Source organism: Notechis scutatus, chromosome 14 (genome assembly GCF_049901735.1).
Source record: "Notechis scutatus isolate UNSWTSFEM ecotype Mainland chromosome 14, rNotScu1.2, whole genome shotgun sequence".
NCBI classification, from domain to species: domain Eukaryota; kingdom Metazoa; phylum Chordata; class Lepidosauria; order Squamata; family Elapidae; genus Notechis; species Notechis scutatus.
Genome location: NC_142022.1, coordinates 2,095,986 through 2,114,269, shown reverse-complemented (window position 1 = coordinate 2,114,269; position 18,284 = coordinate 2,095,986). Strand labels below are relative to the sequence as shown.

General features: G+C 44.8%; 2 protein-coding genes across 2 annotated transcripts in view; both read left to right on the top strand.

The window, feature by feature from the left end:
- Positions 1 to 539, top strand: part of LOC113425407 (V-type proton ATPase catalytic subunit A-like) — a 33,446-nt gene extending 32,907 nt beyond the window's left edge. The window contains exon 16 of the mRNA XM_087943588.1: positions 270 to 539. Within this exon, the coding sequence (XP_087799714.1) occupies positions 270 to 362 (93 nt within the window). The 3' untranslated portion in view covers positions 363 to 539. The remainder of the gene's footprint in view (positions 1 to 269) is intronic.
- Positions 540 to 1,658: 1,119 nt separating this feature from the next.
- LOC113425411 (lens fiber membrane intrinsic protein-like) lies at positions 1,659 to 17,381 on the top strand. Its single transcript, XM_026687557.2, has 6 exons — positions 1,659 to 2,204; positions 5,175 to 5,228; positions 7,537 to 7,749; positions 9,349 to 9,489; positions 13,705 to 13,839; positions 16,223 to 17,381. Exons 3-6 carry the CDS (start codon positions 7,575 to 7,577, stop codon positions 16,288 to 16,290), a joined length of 519 nt encoding a protein of 172 aa, XP_026543342.1. The 5' UTR covers positions 1,659 to 2,204; positions 5,175 to 5,228; positions 7,537 to 7,574; the 3' UTR covers positions 16,291 to 17,381.
- Positions 17,382 to 18,284: the final 903 nt, after the last annotated feature.

Here is an 18,284-nt window from a genome sequence, read left to right as displayed (position 1 = left end):
AGAGATTAGAAAAAAGATAGATAGATTGATAGATCAATAGATAGAGGAGATAGAGAGAGAGAAAGAGAGGGAGGTAGAGAGATAGATGACAGATAGATCAGCTTTCTTCCTGGAGTTGTGGCTGCTCCATGACTAGAGGTTCTCCAAACGAGACTGGACAGCCCTTTGACTGAGATGGCCTAGGCTCTAGGGTCTGCTACTTGGGCAGGAGGTTCGACTAGAAGGCCTCCGAGGCCCCTTCCAAGTCTGTTGTTCCATATTCCATGCAGGACCCAGCAAAGGATGGCGAGGCCAAGATAAAAGCCTGCTACGCTCAGCTGAATGAGGAGATGCAGAACGCTTTCCGTAACCTGGAGGACTGAATCCGGGGGCTCCCTGGGGAAGGGACTAAGCCTTTTAAAGGGTTTAAGGGCTGCTTTTCCTGCGCTGGATCTTCCAGGAGGGGGCTGACCGCCTCCTGCAACGTTTGGGAGTTTGCACATTGCTAGCCAAAGTGTCCAAGGCAAATTGTTCTATTTCAACGACGCAGAATTCCAGGACCAGCGTCTCTTGAATAAATCGTTTGACTTGTTTGTCGTTCTTCGTTTTTGCGTAATAACGTGAGAATGCCAGGGGAGGCCCTTCCTTCCTTCCTTCCTTCCTTCTTCCCTCCCTCCTTTCTCAGTGCTTACTTAAATACACCATGGGCTATTTAAGTTTCAGCAGGGGGGCACATTGCCCTGCTGATATTCCTAGGGGCAGAACATTTGAAAACATCCCCGCCTGATCTCCAACTCCAGAGGAAGAAAAACAGCCATTTCAGCAGAATTCCAAGTTGAGTTAAAATAACGATTGGTGTTCTCCCCGTTAATCCAGTGCTGATTTGGGTTTTTTTTGTGTGTGTGTGGTGTTTTTTTTTTTGGGGGGGTGTTGGAATAGGGAAAAAAAACCCAGATCTTTCTTCCTCAAATGAAAGATCCTTCAACTCACAAAAGCAGCAGGGATCTGCCAGGGCTGCTCTGGGACTTATTTTTATAGAGAGAGAAAAGAGAGAGATGCACACAAGCTTTACTTATTTATTAAATTTATATGCATATACATTTCAATAAATAGAGCAGCAAAAAAGCCAAGGCCATCCTAAATGGCATTAACAAAGGGATACAGTCAAGAAAAAGAGAGGTACTAATCCCACTCTATAAAGCCTTAGTAAGGCCACACCTAGAGAACTGCATCCAATTTTGGTCACCAGGATACAAAAAAGATGAGACTCTAGAAAGAGTGCAGAGAAGAGCAACCAGGATGATGAGGGGACTGGAGGCTAAAACATACGACGGACAATTGCAGGAACTAGGCCTGGCTAGTCTAGGGAAGAGAAGGACCAGAGGGACATGATAGCGATCTTCCAATATTTGAGGGGCTGCCACAGAGAGGAGGAAGGGGTCAAGTTATTTTCCAAGGCACCCAAAGGCCAGACAAGGAATAATGGGTGGAAACTGAACAAGGAGAGATTTTTCAACCTGGAAATAAGGAGGAATTTTTCTGACAGTGGGAGCAATCAACCCATAGAACAGAAGTTGCCTTCGGAAGTTGTGGGAGCTTCATCCCTGGAGTCTTTCAAGTAGAGACTGGACTGCCCTCTGTCAGAAATCGTGTTGCAACTGTGAAAAAAAAAAAAACATGGTTCAAAGTCCCTTTCTCCATTGCTGTTGTGACTTTCGAACCGTCCCTAAATGAACTAAAATGTATGTTGAGGATGACCAACATTTCCAGGGCTGGGTTTTAGGGCCCTGGGGGCTGCAGGGAAACGGCAGCCTTCAGCTCGGGGATGGGACCTGCAGTCCCAAAAGAATGCCAGCCGCGATCTCTCGTTAGGGATCAGACGATTTGCTGGCTCCGTTGAATCCTGGCCACGATTCCATTGATTGGTCCTCCTGCATCAGCAAAAAACCTGGCAGGAGAGAGTGGATGCTTGGCAACCGGTGGGTGCGAGATGCTTCCACCCCATTGTCAGCCTTGTCACCGGGCAGACAATGTGCTGCGCCAAAGGGCTCTATAAAAGTTGCGTCTCCTCAGCATTTTCGGCCGGGGTGGCGTGCAGCTTCGGCGGTGGCTGAGGTGGGCGACAGGCGCATGGAAGAGCGAGCCGGAGGCATCGGGGGGGAATCGAACACTCGCCAAGGGCGTCTTCCTCGGATCATGGTGGGTCCCTGGACCGACTGTTGAAGGTAAGTGAGAGAGAGAGTTTCATAGATTAGGGTGGAAGGGACCTTGGAGGTCATCTAGTCCAACTCCCCCACTCAAGCAAGAGACCCTACACCATTTCTGACAGATGGGAGTCCAGTCTCTTCTTGAAAGCCTCCAGGGATGAAGCTCCCACAACTTCAGAGGGCAACTTCTGTTCCATGGGTTGATTGTTCTCACGGTCACAAAGTTTCTCCTTATTTCCAGGTTGAATCTCTCCTTGTTCAGTTTCCATCCATTATTCCTTCTCTGGCCTTCAGGTGCCTTGGAAAATAACTTGACCCCTTCCTCCTCTCTGTGGCAGCCCCTCAAATATTGGAAGATGCTCTCCTGTCTCCCCTGGTCCTTCTCTTCCCTAGACTAGCCAGGCCCAGTTCCTGTAACCGTTCTTCATATGTTTGAGCCTCCAGTCCCCTCATCATCCTGGTTGTTCTTCTCTGCACTCTTTCCAGAGTCTCAACATCTTTTTTGTATCATGGCGACCAAAACTGGATGCAGTACTCTAGGTGTGCCCTTACTAAGGCTTACTAATACAGGTGGACAGGTTGAAGTCACACCAAGGTGTCCTCATGTGGCTTGAAGCCATCGTTGTATTATAAACAGCAACACTCTAAAGCCAGGGATCTCCAAACTTGGCAACTTTAAGACTTGTGGACTTCAACTCCCGGAATTCTGGGAGTTGTAGTCCACAGGTCTTAAAATTGCCAACTTTGGGGAGACCCTTGCTCTCAGCTAAAACCAAGCAAGCCACTTTCAACCATAGATTAGGGATCCCCAAACCTTTTCCTTCGTTCCCCCAAACCGCTGATCAGAATGTCCTCATTTAAATGTCCAGATTGTGATTGGATTTATAAAGTTAAACAATCCTACACCACCACCCACCCACACCCCACCCACTTTTGTCCAATTTTGGATCATTTTACCCAAGTTTGGAAGACACTGGCTTAAAGTCATGTGTGAAACTGTTGTTGTTGTTTTTAGAACAGAACCCTGGTCTGAATAAAGAAGTTTCTTAAAACGGTGAGATGCTCAGAACAGGAACATATCGATAAAAGATAATACTTGTAACTCAATTGTGGGGTCCTTGGGGGTGTTCTTACTTTTAGACCACTGATTATTGACTTTGATGACTTGAAGATGTGTGGACTTTAACTCCCAGAAGTCTTTGCTGGCTGGGGAATTCTGGGAAATGAAGTCCATCGATCTTCAAGTTGCCCAAATAGAGAAACTATATTTTAGACGAATGTGCTTTTCAAATGTTTAAAGCTCCTCCAGTAATTAATCCCTCGGCATTAATTAGGTTTCGTGTTTCATGTGGGTGATTTTTATGGCCACAGCAGGACAGCGGGGCTCAGAAACCCTTCAATTAGACTATTAGATGAATCCATTGTTTAAATCCGTACCACACGTTGAACCATCAACTACCCCAAAAGACTATGGTGGTGCATTATCTTAAAGGCTCAAAAGCAGGGATGGGATTGTACCGGTTCGGACCGGTTCTATAGACCCGGTTGTTACAATTCTGCGCAGTTCAGAGAACCGGCAAATTGTGCCCTGGCTGGCCCCGCCCTTCTCTGCTTGCCCCGCCCCGCCCCTCTCCACCTGCCCCTCCCCTCCCCGCCCAGTCAGGCCTTATCGTGCATGCATGACATCGCACTCATGCCCAGCATCGCTGGCTATGTTCTCCCCCGCCCAGTCACTCCTTAAGGTATTTTGCCCCCTCCCGAAGATCAGCTTTTTTGATGATCAGCTGTTCCGTATCCCTCTCGCTGTTTTACTGCTTCGCCCAGGAGGCTCCCCTGAGGCCCAAGAGGCCCAGGGAGTACTGCAAAAAAAAAGAAAAGAAGAAGAAACCACGCCCACCCAGTCACATGGCCACGTCCATCTAGCCACGCCCACAGAACAGGTTGTTAAAAAATTTGAATCCCACCCCTGCTCAAAAATCTCACCAAAGTAAACCACCCATAACGTCTTGTCTGAAAGCAACATTACTGGTAGTCCTTGATTTACAACAGCTTGTTTAGTGGCTGTTCAAAGTTTCAATGGTACTGAAAAATGAGTTTTGCACTGTTTTACACACTTACTGGTACGACTGTTGCAGCATCCCCATAGTCATGGGATCAATATTCAGATTCTCGGCAACTGGCATGTACTTATGACTGTTGTAGAATCCCTGGGTCATGGGATCCCCTTTTGCGACCTTCTGACAAGCAAAGTTAACGGGATTCACTTAACAACTCTGTGTTAACACCCAGAGGGGTGGTGGGAAAAGCAGGATCAAGGGTGACAGTGAATTACGTATCTCAGAGTTGGCTATCTGTCAGGATTCCGGCAGTTACTCCAATTAAATCATGAGCCTCGAGCCACACTCCCAAAACTAAAAAAGATTTATTTGAAGGTAACATTCTACATCTGGCATTTACCTGGGCATAGCCAACTCTGAGATACGTAATTCACTGTCACCCTTGATCCTGCTTCCCCCCCACACACACACACTCCTTTGGGTGCCTCATCCAACGAAAAATGTCCATAGCCAAGAGTCATCAATCATGCTCTCCAAATTAGATTTTTGCATGGCAGAACCTTCAGTCATCTAATCAGTCTTTGAAGAAAATATGAATGGAATGTACTTTCGATTCCACACTGCCGCCTGCTCTTTGAAACTCCCCCCTTCTTTCTGTTGTCAACTATAAAACATGTATACAAAATGTTTTATGAGTTGACACACTGTTACTAAATTAACCGCAGTGATTCACTTAACAACAGTGGCAAGAAAGGTCTTAAAATAAAGTAAAGCACACTTCACCAATGTTTCACTTAGCAACAGAAATGTTGGGCTCAATTGTGGTTGTTAAGTCGAGAACCACCTGCACTCTGTTTTTAGAATTGGACCACTGGAAACAATGACGTAGCTTGATATTTCTCTCCTTGTCTTTGTATTTTTTGCCTGGCAGAGCATCTGTGACTGGGATACAGCCTTAATTAGGAAGATAAGAGTTCTCCCCAAGGTGAGGAAAAATGTGATTGTTGTTGTAAGTGTGATGAGAGTGTGTGAGAATCACTAACAACCATGTAGGGTCTGGTGTTCTTTTTGCAAAATTTGTTCTAGCAAAGAACGAGGGAGGAATTTGTCCCCATGATCAGTAACCATTTGGATTGTGGACTAGGTGATAGGTAGATTAAAATTATTGTTAACCAGGGTGGTAGTTACTCAAGGGGCTAGAGGAGTATTGGTCAACCTCTGAAACTTTAGAATAGGTAGACTTCAACTCCCAGTATTCCTTAGTTAGAATTCTCTGCAATTCTGGGTAGTTGAAGTTTATATATCTTACTGAGGTTGAGAAATCTTGAGCTAGCTGTCCAGATCAAATGGGGGATTCTGGGAGTTGAAGTCCATCCATTTTAAAGATGCTGGGGTTGAGAAACACTGACTTAGAATGCCAAAATCTAAGGAGGGAATTCTGGGAATTGAAGTCCACACATCTGTTAAAGTTGCAGAGGTGCAAAAACACTGAGCTAGCTGTCCAGATCAAATGGATGGTGTTGTGGCCCGCAGGAGGCTAGCGGAGCTGGCGGCAGAGTCAGACAGTGAGAAGTTTGGGAAGGAGCATGGGCCAGTCCTGGAGGCTGAGGAAGGCTCTGACGAGGGCTCTGCGTTGGAGGTAGAGATGGGGCCAGGGCCGTCCGTCTAGCTACCTTTCATAGCCGGAGATAGTGAGGCAGAAGAACAGCTGGAGCCTGTTCCCAGTGTGCGCATGCGCAGAGCTGCCAGGAGAAGGGAACAGTTAAGGAACAAGGGTCGACTTGGGAGTAAAGACACAGGTGGATGGTGAATGCCCCCTCCCATAGGGATTAAAAGAGGAGCCAAAGGGGAGGGGGCTTTTGCAGGAAACAATTCGTCCGTTGCAGCAGTGTGAAGATCTGTCTGCATCTCAGAGACTCTGCGCTGAGCCCTTCCTTGTCAGCACTGCATTGGGAAATAGTTACTCGGCAGCTCTCCAGGCTAGATAAGGCCTGTGCTCCTCATCACACTCTTGAAAGACTTGTTTGCCAGGCCTTTGGATGAAGGTGAATGCCATAAATTCACCTTCGTTTCATAAAAGCGGTTTTCCCGGGACAAAGAGTCTGCTTAGTGCCCAGGAAGCCTAGGTCAGAACAGGTGGATTCTGGGAGTCGAAGTCCACCCATCTTAAAGAGACTGAGGTTGAGAAACCACTGAGCTAATTTGCCAGGATGTAAGGGGGGGATTCTGGGAATTGAAGTCCACACACGGAGGACTGGGCCACTCTTGCCTAGCTTTTTCTGAGCAGCAAAACTAAATAGCAAGTGTTGCTCCCACCCATCAAAAGTCAAGAGGAGAAAAAGAAACAAAACGTAGAAATTAGAATTCTTTTATTGGCCAAGTGTGATTGGACACACCAGGAATTTGTCTTGGTGCAAATACTCTCAGTGTACATAAAAGAAAAGAGACATCCGTCAAGAGTCAAGAATAATCATCACTTAATGATAGTCATAGGGTACAATAAGCGATCAAATCATACTAGGAAACAGTTTAAAGAATGGAATGGAATGGAATAGAATGGAATTAATAGAATAGAATAGAATAGAATAGAATAGAATAGAATAGAATAGAATAGAATAGAATAGAATAGAATAGAATAGAATAGAAAAGTAAAGATAATAGATAAAGAATAGAATTGAATTGAATTGAATTGAATTCTTTATTGGCCAAGTGTGACTAGACACACCAGGAATTTGTCTTTGGTGCAAAATGCTCTCAGTGTACATAAAAGAAAAGATACACTTGTCAAGAATCATCAGGTGCAACACTTAATGATAGTCATAGGGTATAATAAGCAATCAAATCATACTAGGAAACAGTTTAAAGAATGGAATGGAATGGAATGGAATGGAATGGAATGGAATAGAATAGAATAGAATAGAATAGAATAGAATAGAACAGAAAAGTAAAGAAAATAGATAAAGAATAGAATAGAATAGAATAGAATAGAATAGAATAGAATAGAATAGAATAGAATAGAATAGAATAGAATAGAATCTCTTTATTGGCCAAGTGTGATTGGACACACAAGGAATTCGTCTTTGGTGCAAATGCTTTCAGGGTACATAAAAGAAAAGATCCATCCGTCAAGAGTCAGGAATCATCAGGGGCAACACTTAATGAGAGTTGTTGGTCATACAAGGACGTCTACTAGATAATCATACTAGGATGCAATCAAATCATACCAGGACATCCCAATTGGGCTGATTTTCCCAGTTTGCAGAATTTCCCCCACCCCTTTCTTCTTCCAAAAGGAGACCCCGCTGGAGCGTCTCGACCACCAGGGGCCACGATGTTCGGCTGGATGGGAGGGGCCCTGTTGTGCGCCACTTCTGGGCTGGTCCTCCTCATTGTTGCCACAGCGACGGACTTTTGGATGCAATACCGATACTCCGGCAACCTCAGCAACCAAGGGCTCTGGCGCTTCTGTGTGGGGAACAAATGCCACCCGCACACCATCACCCTCGGTGAGGAGACCATGGTTGGGGGCTGGAAAATGGGGCTGTTTTCGCTGCACCATCCCAAGAGCCCCTATTGGGCTGGTTTAGTACAGGGGTGGCTTCCAACCTCGGCAAGTTGAAGAGCTGTGGACTTCAACTCCCAGAATTCCCCAGCCAGTTTGTCTTAAAGCGTGGCTGACTAGGGAATTCTGAGAGTAGGTCCACAGGCCTTCAATGGAATGGAATGGAATGGAATGGAATGGAATAGAATAGAATAGAATAGAATAGAATAGAATAGAATAGAATAGAATAGAATAGAATAGAACAGAACAGACAGAACAGACCAGAACAGAAGAGAACAGAAAATAGAATAGAATAAAATAGAATAGAATAGAATAGAGAACAGAACAGAACAGAACAGAACAGACAGAACAGACAGAACAGAGAATAGAATAAAATAGAATAGAATAGAAAATAGAATAGAACAGAACAGAACAGACAGAACAGAACAGAACAGAACAGAACAGAATATAGAATAGAATAGAATAGAATAGAATAGAATAGAATAGAATAGAATAGAATAGAATAGAATAGAAGCTGGAAGGGACCTTGGAGGTCTTCTAGTCCAGCCCCCTCCCCAACCAGGATAATCTATACCATTTCAGTTGCCAAGGATGGACACCCCTGATTTAGGGCATCCTCTGAGCATCTGTAAAGATATGGTAATCTTTGACTTATGGACATTCATATAGCGACGGTTCAAAGTTACAATGGTGCTGAAAAAAGTGACATGACCAGTTCTCACACCAACAACTATTGAACACTTCCATGGTGATGAGGTCCAAATTTGGGCAATTGTCAATCAGCATATATTAATTATTTTATTTTATTTGTATCCTGCCTTCACTACTTTTGCAATTACTCAAGGCAAGGAACATATCCAACACATCTTCCTCCTCCCATTTTCCTAATAACAACAGCCCTGTGAGGTGGGTTTGACTGAGAAGTAGTTGGCATTCATGGCTAAGGTGGGACTAGAACTCACTGTCTCCTGGTGATTGGCCCTAAGTCACCCAACTGGCTTTCAGGGCTAAGGCAGAACTAGAATTCACCATCTCCCACTTTCTATCTTGATATCTTCTCCAAATGGTTGCAATGCCCTAGGACAGAGGTCTTCAAACTTGGCCACTTTAAGACTTGTGGACTTCAACTACCAGGGAGTTGAAGTCCACAAGTCTTAAAGTGGCCAAGTTTGGGATTCTGGGAGTTGAAGTCCACAAGTCTTAAAGTGGCCAAACTTGGGGACCTCTGTCCTAGGATCAACGGGATCACCATTTGTGATCTTTCAAGCTGGCTTCCCCCAAGTCCAGTCAATGAGGGATGGCGGATTTGCCTAATGACTGCTCGATTCACTTAACAACTTCAGCGCTTCATTTAACAACTGTGACCAAAAAATGACTGTGACTATCAGAACGCTGGGTGGTAAAGTAACTCTGGGAAGGACCCCATCCTAACTTTGAACCGGTCATTAAGCTCACGTTCACGTTAGCTTCAAGTTCAGAAAGTGAACTTGAAGCTAAGCGTGGTGTGAGGGAAACCAATGGCTCTTGCTCCCCCAACCCACAGCTTTCTGGGACGCCACGAGAGCCTTCATGCTCATCTCAATCCTCTCTTCCTTTGCTGGGATTATCCTGGAGCTGATGACCTACTCTGGCACCAACCGCTTCTCCCGCAGTCGCTCGGCAGGGGTCACCCTCTTGATCGCAGGTAAGTGGGTCTGGCTGGGAGGATTCTGGGAGTTGAAGTCCAGCTGTCTCCAAGCCTGACAAACCACCACTCTATCCAGAGGTAAGCGGTGTATTTTCGAGCACCTATGTTCTGACCTTTTCCAATAAAACAAACATGAACCGAAGGGAACAGAAACCTTTTAAGGATTCTTACGAATCCCCGGTTAAAAGGCTGCTGCAAACCAATTAACTTTGATAAGCACAAACCTCGCCAAAACTGTGTGAGGCTGCCAAGAATAACAGATAAGAAATATTTCACAACGCAAGAGTCTTCAAATACCAACTAAGATACTGCAATGCCCACAAGGCTCGAGTTTCAAAACGTCTTTGCTTCCTGCAAAGAACGTCCGATTCACAGCTGGCTTTTATCTTCTTGAAGGAGGGGCCATTACCTTGCAGCCTTACTCCCAAGTCACCTGTGCTGTTGTAGCTGCTCTTTCCTGTGAGCAATCCTGCACGCATACGCACTTGGCACAGGCTCCTCGGGAACCACCTCATCGCTGCTGCCAGCCCCCCCCCCAATCTCTGAAGGCAGCAGTCCACTCCCTGATGGTCCTGCCCCTCATCTGAGTCCTCGCTCTCCTCAGCCATCCGCACCTGCTGCCGGCTAACCACAACAACCTAGAAACTGAACAAGGTGATTGCATTAACAGAGGGATACAATCAAGATCAAGGGAGGTACTACTACCACTCTATAAAGCCTTAGTAAGGCCACACCTAGAGTACTGCACCCAGTTTTGGTCACCATACTGGACATTTAAATGAGGACATTCTGATCAGCGGTTTGGGGGAACGAAGGAAAAGGTTTGGGGATCCCTAATCTATAGTGGAAAGTGGCTTGCTTGGTTTTAGCTGAGAGCAAGGATCTCCCCAAAGTTGGCAATTTTAAGACCTGTGGACTACAACTCCCAGAATTCCGGGAGTTGAAGTCCACAAGTCTTAAAGTTGCCAAGTTTGGAGGTCTCTGGCTTGAGTGTTGCTGTTTATAATACAACGATGGCTTCAAGCCACATGAAGACACCTTGGTGTGACTTCAACCTGTCCACCTGTATTAGTAAGCCTTACTAAGGCCACACCTAGAGTACTGCATCCAGTTTTGGTCACCACACTATAAAAAAAGAGGTTGAGACTCTAGAAAGAATGCAGAGAAGAGCAACCAGGATGATTTATTTATTTATTTTATTTTACTTATTTTTATTTGTCAATTGCTTACAAGATAATAGATATAAGTAAAAACATAGTTATGAATACATGGATACATATAAGAAAAATAAAAAATAAAAGAAACAATAGGACAGGGACGGTAGGCACGTTGGTGCGCTTTATGCACGCCCCTACAGACCTCTTAGGAAAGGGGTGAGGTCAATAGTAGACAGTCTAAGGTTAAAGTTTTTGGGGTTTGGGGAAGAAACCACAGAGTCAGGTAGAGTATTCCAGACATTGACCACTCTGTTGCTGAAGTCGTATTTCCTGCAATCAAGTTTGGTGCGGTTTACTTTGAGTTTGTTCTATTGTTTACTCTTGTGTTGTTATGGTTGAAGCTGAAGTATTCATTGACAGGTAGGACATTGCAATGTATGATTTTATATACTATACTTAGATCAGACCGAAGGCAGCGTAGTTCTAGGTTTTCTAGGTCTAGAATTTCAAGTCTGGTGGCATAAAATATTCTGCAAGGAATAGAGGAGCGGAGAACTCTTCTTGTGAAATATTTCTGGACTTTCTCAGCTGTGTTAATATCAGATACGTAATGTGGGTTGCAGACTGATGAGCTGTATTTGAGTATTGATCTAGCAAATGTTTTGTATGCTCTAGTTAGTAGTGTAATATTATCAGAGAAAAACTTACGTAAGATTAGGTTAACAACTCTTAATGCCTTTTTGGCTATGTAGTTACAGTGGGCTCTAGCACTTAGATCATTAGAGATGAGAACTCCAAGGTCCTTGACAGAGTTTGGATCATCAACAAGGTCTTGACTATTCAGCCTGTATTTTATTTTCTGATTTTTTTTGCCAATATGTAGGACAGAGCATTTATTTGTTGAGATTTGAAGTTGCCATTTGTTTGACCATTCTGATACATAGTCGAGGTCTTTTTGAAGGGTAGCAGTATTGTCTGTGGTGTTGAATAGCTTTACATCATCAGCAAAAAGAATGCAGTTGCTCTTAATATGATCACAGAGGTCATTTATGTAGAGTATGAAGAGAGTTGGTCCTAGAACACTGCCTTAGGGGACACCACTGTTGACAGGTACAGAATTTGATAGGATGTTCCCAATTTTGACCATTTGTTGTCTGTTTGACAGAAATGCTTCTATCCAGTTATGCGGGTGTCCAGAGATACTATAAGATTTTAGTTTTAGTTTTAGGAGTAGTTTGTCGTGTACCACTGAATCAAAGGCTTTACAGAAGTCTATGTAGATTGCTTCTATATGAGGGGACTGGAGGCTAAAACATATGAGGAACGGTTATAAGAACTGGGCCTGGCTAGTCTTGGGAAGAGAAGGACCAGGGGAGACAGGAGAGCAGCCTTCCAGTATTTGAGGGGCTGCCCCAGAGAGGAGGAAGGGGTCAAGCCATTTTCCAAGGCACCTGAAGGCCAGACAAGGAATAATGGATGGAAACTGTACAGGGAGAGATTCAGTGTAACCAGGATGATGAGGGGACTGGAGACTCAAAAATACTACAAACGGTTGCAGGAATTGGATATGTCTACTCTAGTAAAAAAGAGTAGGGGTGACATTATAGCACTCTTCCAATATTTGAGGGGCTGCCCCAAAGAAGAAGGGGTTGACTTATTTTCCAAAGCATCTGAAGGCAGGACAAGAAGCAAAGGGTGGAAACTAATCAAGGAGAGATTCAACCTGGAAATAAGGAGGAATTTTCCTGACAGTGAGAACAATCAACCCATGGAACAGAAGTTGCCTTCGGAAGTTGTGGGAGCTTCATCCCTGGAGGCTTTCAAGAAGAGACTGGGCTGCCATCTGTCAGAAATGGTGTAGGGTCTCCTGCTTGGGTGGGGGGTTGGAGTAGATGACCTACAAGGTCCCTTCCAACTCTAATCATCTGTATCTGATTACTAGAAGCCAGCACAGGTTTGTCAAAAACAGGTCATGCCAAACAAAATTTATTTCATTCTTTCACAAAGTGACTAACTTAGTGGATCAGTGAAATGCTGTGGACATAGAATACTTAGACTTCAGTAAAGCATTTGATAAAGTAGAACCACAATTTACTTCTTAGTAAGCTAGAAAAATGTGGCATTGCCATCAGATGGATTTGTGACTGGCGACCAACCGCACTCAACGTGTTGTCCTCAATAGAATTGCATTGACATGGAGGGAAGCAAGCAGTGGGCTGCCACAAGGTTCTGTCTCGGGCCCAGGACTCTTCAACATCTTCATAAACAATTTAGATGAAAGGACAGAAGGGGAACCCATCAAATTTGCAGATGATACCAAGCTGGTAGGAATAGGCAACGTTTTAGAACAGGGGTCCCCAAACTTGGCAACTTTAAGACTTGTGTACTTCAACGCCCAGAATTCCTCAGCTAGCTAAGTGGACAAGTTTGGGGACCTCTGCTTTAGAAGATAGGCTCAAGATCCAGAACGATCTTGAACGATCTGGTAACCTCACAATCCGGAGGATGTGAGTTCAATGCTAGGTAGAGGTTAATATTTGGAATAGACTCTCCTGCTCGAGCAGGGGGTTCGACTAGGTGGCCTCCAAGGTCCCTCCCAAACTCTGTTATTCTATAAGTGGCTCTACAGAAAGATGGAGACAGGATAGTTTGACCGGGGAATTGGGAGGCTGAGCAAATGGGAAAACACAAGCTCTGCAGAGTGGAACCTTTGCCAATAGACTTAAACGTGGGCAAGAGATGAAGCAACAGATGGAAAACTAAGCGAGGAGAGAAGCAACTGAGAACTAAAGGGAACATTCCTGACAGTGAGGACAATTAACCAGTGGAACAGCTTCCCACCAGAAGTTGTGGTTGTTCCAACACTGGAAGTTTTCCAGAAGAGACTGGACAGCCATGTTTCCAGAATGGTGTAAGGTCCCCTGCTTGGCTAAGCATAGAAAGACCTCCAGGGTCCCTTCAAACCCCCTTATTCTATGCTCTGTGTTCTAAGCCTAGTTTGATATTTTCCCCCAAATTCACATCGTTTCAAGAAAACCCCCCGTTTTGTTCCCAGGACTCTTCGCCCTGCTGGGCCTCTCCGTCTACACCGGCGTGACTCTGAATTTCTACAGCAAGCGCTACGCCGACTGGCGCTTCTCCTGGTCGTACATTCTGGGCTGGATCGCGGTCCTCCTGACCTTCTCAGCAGGTATTGGGGCTCTGTGAGCGTGTGTAGCCAGCTTCCCCTCGTCTTCCAGATCCAGGGGGGGGGCTGGGCCTCTGCGGGGTGGTCTCTGGTTGCTGGATTCCTGAGTCTTCATCCTATGGTAAAGGTAGTCCTCATCTTACAACCACAACGGAGCCCAAAATTTCCATTGTTAAGAAAGACGGTTGTGAGCTTAAGTGAGCTTTGCCCCACTTTATCACACATTGCTGTTAAACAAATCACTGCAGTTGTTAAGTTCCTAACCCCGGTTGTTAAGTGAATCTGGCTTCCCTGGCTTGTCAGAAGTTTGCAAATAGGGGGAACCAGGACTCTGCGACTGTCATAAATATGAGTCAGTTGACAAAGCATCCAAATTTTGATCGGGTGACCCTGGGGATGCTTGCAGCCGTCATAAGGGTGAAGAACGGCCATAAGTCACCTTTCTCGGTGTTGTTGCAACTTCAGACAGTCACTAAATGAATAGTTGTGAGTCGTGGACTACCTCTGCTGTGTGTTGGCATGTGTGCTTGTGTTGCCTACAGACTGTGTCCCTGGGAACTCCATGGAGTGGAATAGAATAGAATAAAATAGGATAGGATAGGATAGGATAGGATATAATAGAAAATAATAGAATAGAATAGAAAATAGAATAGAACAGAATGCAGAATAGAATAGAATAGAATAGAATAGAATAGAATAGAATAGAATAGAATAGAATAATAGAATAGAATAGAATAGAATAGAATAGAATAGAATAGAATAAATAGAATAGAATGAATAGAATGCATGAATAATGGAATGGAATGGAATGAATGGAGAATAGAATAGAATAGAATAGAATATTGGAATGAAGAATAGAATAGAATAAAATAGGATAGGATAGGATATAATAGAAAATAATAGAATAGAAAATAGAATAGAACAGAATGCAGAATAGAATAGAATAGAATGCAGAATAGAATAGAATAGAATAGAATAGAATAGAATAGAACAGAATGCAGAATAGAATAGAATAGAATAGAATAGAATAGAATAGAATGGAATGGAATGGAATGGAATGGAATGGAATGGAATAGAATAGAATACAATAGAATAGAATAGAATAGAATAGAATAGAATAGAATAGAATAGAATAGAAAATAGACTAGAATATGAAATAATGAATGGAATGGAATGGAATGGAATAGAATAGAATAACAGAATTGGAAGGGACCTTGGAGGTCTTCTAGTCCAGCCCCCTGCTCAAGGAGGAGAATCTGTACCATTTCAGAGTTAAGATGTTAACCAGTTAAGATGTGCAAACTTCAACTCCCAGAATGAGAAACTCTGATAATCTGGGAAGTTTCTCCATAAAGCCAAATAAATCCAGAAAGAATGCAAGGAATCCAGGAAAGTTCAAACGTCGGCATTCAACACCCCAGGAATTCAGCGTTCGTTCCCGATAAATGCCCCTCCCCACATCGTCTCCTTAAGTCTCAGTCCCCAGGTGTGCCTTGTGGAGAGGGGTGGGGCACTCTCCTCCCGAGTAGTCGGCTCACTCTGAGCTGTTCTCACCTTCTCTCCACTCTTCGTGCTCTCGGATCAGGAGGCGGCGGTCCTTGCTTATCACCTGAGCTCTGTCTCTCATGTTCACTGCTTAGCATGATAGGCCCTGTTTCCTCCATCTTGGAAAAATCGTGAGAAATTTGGGCTAAGTTGTAATTACAAGCAAAGTGCCCAAAACAGGCAATCCTGGACAGGGCTAAGGGTGGGATATAACTGACCCTAACTGTCGGAGGTTGGCTGTGGAGTAAAATGGAGAAGGGCAAAGCTGGGCAGAGCAGGGAAGAGGTAGAACAAGGGAGAGGAAGTTCAGAGGAAGACCCAGCCCGCCCCCTCTTCATCCTAGGGCACACAGGGAGGAACGGAGGAGGGAGCAACGTGAGTTGTATGGCTTACGGGGGAGGAAAGGGCCCTGATTCCTTTCATTAGCCACAGAGAGTTTAAAGAAGAGGCAGCTGAGAGCCGCATTTGCTGGGAACAAACGTGAGTTTATCTTATGTTGATGTTAGTTATCTGCGTTCCTGGCATCCTCCCAACTGTGTTAAATTACTGCCGTGCCTTCACGTCTGGAATTCCTTCTCCTGCCCTGCCAGACTAATTACCTCATTTTGCCTTGATTGGACTTGCAGTTCCAGTTTTTGTTGACCATGTTTTGGCCTTGATTCTCTGCAGAATCAAGGGATTCTGTACCTGGGAGAGTTTTTCTCCAGCCCAGAAGGTAACCAGGACATTGGGGGCAGAGTTGGAGCTAATAAAGGGACTCCTACTGATTATCTGACTGTGTTGGCTTTGTGCCACGCCCCTTTGGCCCATCACACTAACCTTCTCCCCTTTCTCTCCCCAGCTCTGTTCCACTTCTGTGCTGTCCGCAGAAATTTGTCTACCGGTGGATCCAGCGGGATGAGTGGTTGACTCCCCTTTGTGGCCCCTTTGGCTCAAGTCCATCCAGCTGGACGCCAACAATCCCCTCCTCCCTTGTGCAGCCACGTGGCCCCCTTATCCGCGTCCTTCCTCCACTTCCAGGCGTCCCCAGTAGGCTGGCTGATGCCGAGAGTTCACCAGGGCTAGTCCTTGACTTACAACCAGAATGGAGCCCACAATTTCTGTAGCTAAGTGAAACCTCCATCGTGAGCTTGGTCTCGTGTTACGAGCTTCCTTGCCACTGTTGTTAAGTGAATTACTGCAGTTGTTCAATGAATCATGCCCTTGTGGAGTGAATCTGGGCTTCCTCATTGACTTTACTTTGTCAGAAGGTCACAAAAAGGGGTATCGCGGGACACTGTAACCGTCATAAGTACGAGCTAGTTGCCAGAGCGTCCGAATTTTGATCATGTGACTATGGGGATGCTGCAATGGTCACAAGCGTGAAAGTCACTTTTCTCAACTTTAAACAGTCACTAAATGAACTCTGTAAGTCGAGGACTACCAGTACAAAGACTAAGGAAACGCAACCCAACTTTTTTTTAATGTTCAGTTAATGCACAAACTCACAATCCCCAGTCCACAAAGTAGGATAGCTAGATTCACACAGCAATTCGGGCAGGAGGGAACATCTGGCTTCACCCATGTCCTGGGTCCACTCAGCAGATTGGACCACAAGCTAAGAGTCCCACAACACCACAAAAAAAGACCCACAAAATGTTCATTCAGTTTAGAACAGGGGGGGTCTCCAACCTTGGCGACTTTAAGCCTGGCGGACTTCAACTCCCAGAATTCAAAGCAAAGCTGGCTGGGGAATTCTGGGAGTTGAAGTCCGCCAGGCTTAAAGTTGCCAAGGTTGGAGACCCCTGGTTTAGAATATTGTAATCCCCTGGATGAAGTACGTTGTGAGAACCCAACTATGGGGCTGTGCAAATTCACTGGCCTTTCCTCTTAAAACTCGCCATCTGTTCTTTCGGTCACTCTTTGCGTGTCCAAAGTTCCTTTCCCTTCTCCATCACTCCAGGGGAGATGTTTTGTGTGTGTAATGACGGGAAGACAATAAATGAGTTCAACCCAGTGTATCAGGCTTGTGTGTCAGCAGTACTGTTTTACTAGCCAATAATCCCGGCATTGCCCGGGTATTTATTTATGGCCATACATTTGTCCTCAAGAATAAATCAAAGCCTTGTTGAAAATATCCCGGAACAAACGTAATTTCTAAGGTTGGATTTTCCCCCTTACCAGAGGGAGCCCCCTTGTGGAGTACTGTGAAGCTGTTACCATGGCAACTCCACAGCACTGTATAGTAGAAGCCATATAAAGGCAGTACAGTAGAAGCCATTTTAAGGCACAACAGGCTGTATCTTAACACAACACACACCCCGAGGGGTGTTAGGGGTGTTAAACACACACACACACACACACACACACACGTATTTGTCTCCAGAGAGTAAGTAATCTGTGTACCAAGTTTGGTTGAAATTGCTGGAGGCATTCCAGAGTTATGCTGGAACATACACACACACACACACACATTTATATACATACATACATACATACATACATACATACATAGATTTGCTTAAAAGGTGGCCAGATGCATGAGAGGGCAGAATGGTTGCAGGAATTGGATATGTTTACTCTAGTGAAAAGAAAGACCAGGAGTGACATGACAGCCATGTTCCAGTATTTGGGGGGCTGCTATAAAGAAGTGTGTGCTCAAATTATTCTCCAAAGCACCTCTAGGCAGGACAAGAAATAATGAATGGAAACTAATCAAGGAGAGACGCAACCTGGAATTAGGAAGAAGCTTCCTGATGGTGGGAATCGATTAACTACTGGAACAGCTTCCCTCCAGAAGTCCCCCAAAGTTCCTTCCAACTGTACAATTCTATGAGTCTGGGTGACGGGGTGGACTAGTCCAGGGGTCGCCAGCCGTTTGGACCTCAGGGACCACCAAATTCATAATTTTAAATCCTGGGGAC

What these genes read in the sequence shown, in the direction of transcription:
- LOC113425411 (XM_026687557.2), top strand. Translation starts at nt 7,575, where the DNA reads ATGTTCGGCTGGATGGGAGGGGCCCTGTTGTGCGCCACTTCTGGGCTG. An exon ending in CCCGCACACCATCACCCTCG is followed by an intron (nt 7,750 to 9,348) that starts GTGAGGAGACCA and finishes CCCAACCCACAG; the next exon opens with CTTTCTGGGACGCCACGAGA. An exon ending in CCTCCTGACCTTCTCAGCAG is followed by an intron (nt 13,840 to 16,222) that starts GTATTGGGGCTC and finishes TTCTCTCCCCAG; the next exon opens with CTCTGTTCCACTTCTGTGCT.